We start from the raw sequence: 4,106 nt of genomic DNA, 5'->3' as shown, positions 1-4,106 counted from the left end.
AGAACCTATATGAAGGGAACAAGTCCTACACAAACCACCAATACAGGAGATATACCGAAGACAAATCTTAGACATTGAAGACATCGTTCTAGCCTTCTAGGCTTCCCATCCGGATCACCGACCATACACTCGGATAGTCACCCATGGGCTCACTGAAACCATCATTGTAATCCCTCCTTGTACTTTGTCTTGGTGTATCCCATATAAGCAAGAGTATGGCTATTACCCGCATCTCAGGGCCTGGACGTGAGTAAAAAAGGTGTCCCATGTTCGTTCGATGACCTGAGATGATATCCCACTATCAACCAAATATATGAGTGATTACTGTACCACTGTTAGGTACTTTGCGTAATGCCATTGGCATGCTATGGAGGTGGCGCTCAAAGGTAGTATGTCCTCGTTAGCATGGTGGCTACAATGGTCGGTGTCGTTGCAGACGTGTTCCAGTTGTGACTGTGAGGGTGGCCCCATGGAAAGTTGTCATGTTTTTGTGACGCATGTGGTGCAGTGGAGAGATGTGTGGAGGCTGTAGGCTCTCTAATCCAGTTAGTGTGGTTTGCAACTAACTTCCGGGCTTGATCGTGTTTACAACTAGTTTGAAGCTTGTCGGCACTTGAGCCTCCTTCCAAGAGACTCGTTGAGGTGGAGGGTTACTAGACTCTAAGAGAAAAGCTCTGGCCTATGATGGTCGGTACTAGTGAACAAGGAGCCATTAGATGTCTTTCACCTTTTTGGAGATGTTGTCGAAGAGTCCAAGAAACTAGATCATGGCTAGCTGGGTCTAGACTGCAGCTAGTGTGGCATCATTCCTCCCCCTCCCTCGAAGTTTTGTGCGGTTGTGGTGCGAGGCGCTATCGGCGAAAGCTTTCTCCCGATGGGGTCGCGGCGATGATTTTGACGCTCACGGGCGCCACCTCGGAGGCGTTGTTGAAGAGATTCTTCAGACCTGCCTTGTGTCTCGTTGGACCTAAGGACATCGGTTTGCATTTGGTGGAAGACTCTAATTCGGTTAGGGGTTGCTCGCTTCCGTAGTCGGGTTTTATTTTTGCAGGGGTATCCCCTAATCAACCATAATGTTATGAATTTTCTGATATAGACCAGGCAAATTCTGTTCTATGGCATTGCAGGCGCACCCTCTAGATGAGGTCATCCAAAATGATCCTTCAACTATTTTTATTAGGGTCTCAGCGTGTAAAATGACGATCACCTATGACTAGGTGGAATACCACTTGATTAATAAAAAGAGAACCTAAGTATAAATAAGTTATCTTAAAGAGACTAAATGTCATAGTAATAAAGATACTCTAATCCCCCAATTAGGAGACAAAGCTGCCAGTCTAACCAAATCAAGGACATTTCTGTAAATTCACACCACCCATTGGGCCTATATAATCCTTCCTCCTTTACACTCCAAACTTTACCCGCAGTGTTCCTCATCCCCAGTTAGGAGTATAGATTTTACAAATCCCAAAAGCTTATTTACAGCCAGTCCATCCAATCCCAAAAGCTTATTTACAGCCAGTCCATCCACTACCGCCGGCCAGCTTCTCAGGCCACCGTACATCGCGCAAACTTGGCCTGACAGAATCCCGTGTTCTTCTCCGGCGGTGGCTGGAGAGATGGGGTTCTCTCTGTACCCCATGAAGACGTCGACGCGCATGCTGTGGAGCACCAGCTTCTACCGCCACAAGTTTCCGGCCGCCGCCGCCTCCTCCTTCTAATCAAGCAAGCTCCGGCCCGCCGGTCGATCGCCTCCGTGTTTCAGAAGGAGGTGGGGGAGCGCGTGGTGCGCACACGCATATGTAATTTTAGTGCTGCGATATAGGGTCTTCTTCTTTGGTTCTTGATAGAGTTTTCTATGGAATCCGGCCGCCTCATTTTCGGTTCGGCCGCGCCGTGCCGCGCTGCCGGCGGAGGAGGAGGTCAGATGATGCTCTTTGGCGGCAGTGGGAGCTTCCTTGGAGGTATGGATCGGTATCTTTAATTTGGCGTTCATTCTTGGAATTCTCTACTTGATTGCACTTACACGCGTGAGTATTTGCAGGCTCGCCGGTGGTGGCCGGCGTGGAGGACGGGCGGCGTAAGAGGCCGTTCTTGACAACGGTGGACGAGGAGCTCCAACTGGAGGAAGAGATGTACGGCTACTACGGCCTCGACGAGCACGCGCCCGAGAGGAAGCGCCGGCTGACGGCGGAGCAGGTGCGCGCTCTGGAGCGGAGCTTCGAGGAGGAGAAGCGGAAGCTGGAGCCGGAGCGGAAGAGCGAGCTAGCGCGGCGGCTGGGAATCGCGCCGCGACAGGTGGCCGTGTGGTTCCAGAACCGCCGCGCGCGCTGGAAGGCGAAGCAGCTCGAGCAGGACTTCGATGCCCTCAGGGCCGCCCACGACGAGCTGCTCGCCGGACGAGACGCCCTCCTCGCCGACAACCACCGACTACGATCGCAGGTGATCATCAGTCCGGCCACGGCCAGCTCATCGCTTAATTAAGGTCACACGTATTCATAATTGAGTTTCCATGAGCTACACGGCCAAAGTCAAAGTGGCCCTTGAGTTCGATCCGGGTCAAACGAAATTCACACTTTAGTCAATCAAAATATTTCCTCTGCGACTTTTTTGTTGTTGAGAATTTCCTCTGCGAATATTTGTTTGAATGGTGAAGATTCGATTGTCTTTGGGAGAATTATTCTCTGTAAATAGAATGCGGATTCATCAGTAGGGTCACATAATAGTATAGTACTAAGTATGATAAGGCTCAAGAATCTAGTACACCTAGTAAAGTGCTCAATCGACCGACTAATTTCCAGTACTTAGCAAATCCTCTAGATCACTGTCACAGTTGTCCCAAATCACCAGAATTCAAACAAGACCTTGTCACCTCGATAATGACCGCGCACGCGCGCTTGCAGGTGACATCACTGACCGAGAAACTGCAAGCCAAGGAGTCGTCGGAGCCAGAGGGGCCAACCGCCGTGTCAGGCAGGACAGATGCCGGTGTCCCAGCCGTTGAGCCGAAAGAAGGCTACGCCGCCTGCGATGGCGCGGCGGGGCTGCTGGCCGATTTCGCCGGGGGAGCCAACGACAGCCCGGAGTCCAACTCCTACTTGGCCGACGCGCGCTCGCCTCCGTCGTCCTCGGACGACGACTGCGCCGGAGCGGTCGGCGGCGAGCTGAACAGCTGCGGCTTCTTCCTCCCCGAGTACGCCATGCTCGACGTCGCGGCTGCGGAGCGCGGGAGCGTCCAACAAGGGGAGGAGGAAGAGGAGGAGGCGCAGCGCAAGTACTGGGCGTGGTTCTGGAGCTGATCGACAAGAGCGTCATGAAAATTAGCAATACTCCCTGTGGACGTGCAACATGTTTAATCCAATCCAGAAGTGTTACATATTTGCTCGGTGTGTTAATTATTTGCCCTACTAGCAGTGAGTACTGAATTAGTGATGCATGGTATGAATATATATACTCGGGTATAGTTCAGCAGATGTTTAGGCTGAAACTGCATGGCCTTGCTTTGCCAGGGACATCAGCAACGTCATCAAGATACTAGTGTTCGATCTTTCGATGAAAATGATAAGTTGATAACAATTAATTTTAGTACAGAGGCTATTTTGGTGTTTTAATTACCATGCACATTATTAACAATCCGCTTTAGCAACCCCGAGACCAACTCTGGAGGGCTTAGGGGTGATGCTAGAAGCATGACAAACGTGATCATGAAGCAATAAAAATTCGAGCAAAAATCACCATTCACCTCGCTTTATATATAAAGCAACCACGGAACAAAGTACATGGTCGAATGATACAAGGTGATGGGATAACTTTCATACAACACCGATCCTAAGAAAACCGGACCATGTAATATGCATGTAACTACGCTACTGAATGAAATAAAGTGCATGGGGAACCGAGTACAGCGCGACGCTACGCCCTACAACGCTTACACCCCATGACAACACCTCCAAGAGGGAGAATGCATGATACTATGCGTAGCCGCTGGCGAGTCCATAACAGACAAATATTTTCACTCGAAACCTGACATGTACAGGAGCACCACGACGACGTCTTTAAGAAGAGAGTGACGACCGCGAGTGTCGCCGTCATCAGCGACAAAGCAC

At 50.5% G+C, this 4,106-nt stretch overlaps 1 protein-coding gene across 1 annotated transcript; it reads left to right on the top strand.

Moving 5' to 3' along the window:
• Nucleotides 1-1,312: 1,312 nt before the first annotated feature.
• On the top strand, nt 1,313-3,576 carry LOC123116131 (homeobox-leucine zipper protein HOX25). Its single transcript, XM_044537133.1, has 3 exons — nt 1,313-1,964; nt 2,045-2,442; nt 2,904-3,576. The coding sequence occupies exons 1-3, from the start codon at nt 1,859-1,861 to the stop codon at nt 3,297-3,299; spliced, it is 900 nt and encodes a 299-aa protein (XP_044393068.1). The 5' UTR covers nt 1,313-1,858; the 3' UTR covers nt 3,300-3,576.
• Nucleotides 3,577-4,106: the final 530 nt, after the last annotated feature.

Source organism: Triticum aestivum, chromosome 5B, assembly GCF_018294505.1.
Source record: "Triticum aestivum cultivar Chinese Spring chromosome 5B, IWGSC CS RefSeq v2.1, whole genome shotgun sequence".
Taxonomy (NCBI): Eukaryota; Viridiplantae; Streptophyta; class Magnoliopsida; order Poales; family Poaceae; genus Triticum; species Triticum aestivum.
Note: the sequence above shows the minus strand (reverse complement) of the source record. Positions and strands in the feature narration are given on the sequence as shown.

Bases quoted from the DNA above. Each gene is read 5' to 3' on its own strand.
- LOC123116131 (XM_044537133.1), top strand. From the start codon at position 1,859: ATGGAATCCGGCCGCCTCATTTTCGGTTCGGCCGCGCCGTGCCGCGCT. The intron at 1,965-2,044 runs GTATGGATCGGT...GAGTATTTGCAG, and splicing joins CAGTGGGAGCTTCCTTGGAG to GCTCGCCGGTGGTGGCCGGC. The intron at 2,443-2,903 runs GTGATCATCAGT...GCGCGCTTGCAG, and splicing joins ACCACCGACTACGATCGCAG to GTGACATCACTGACCGAGAA.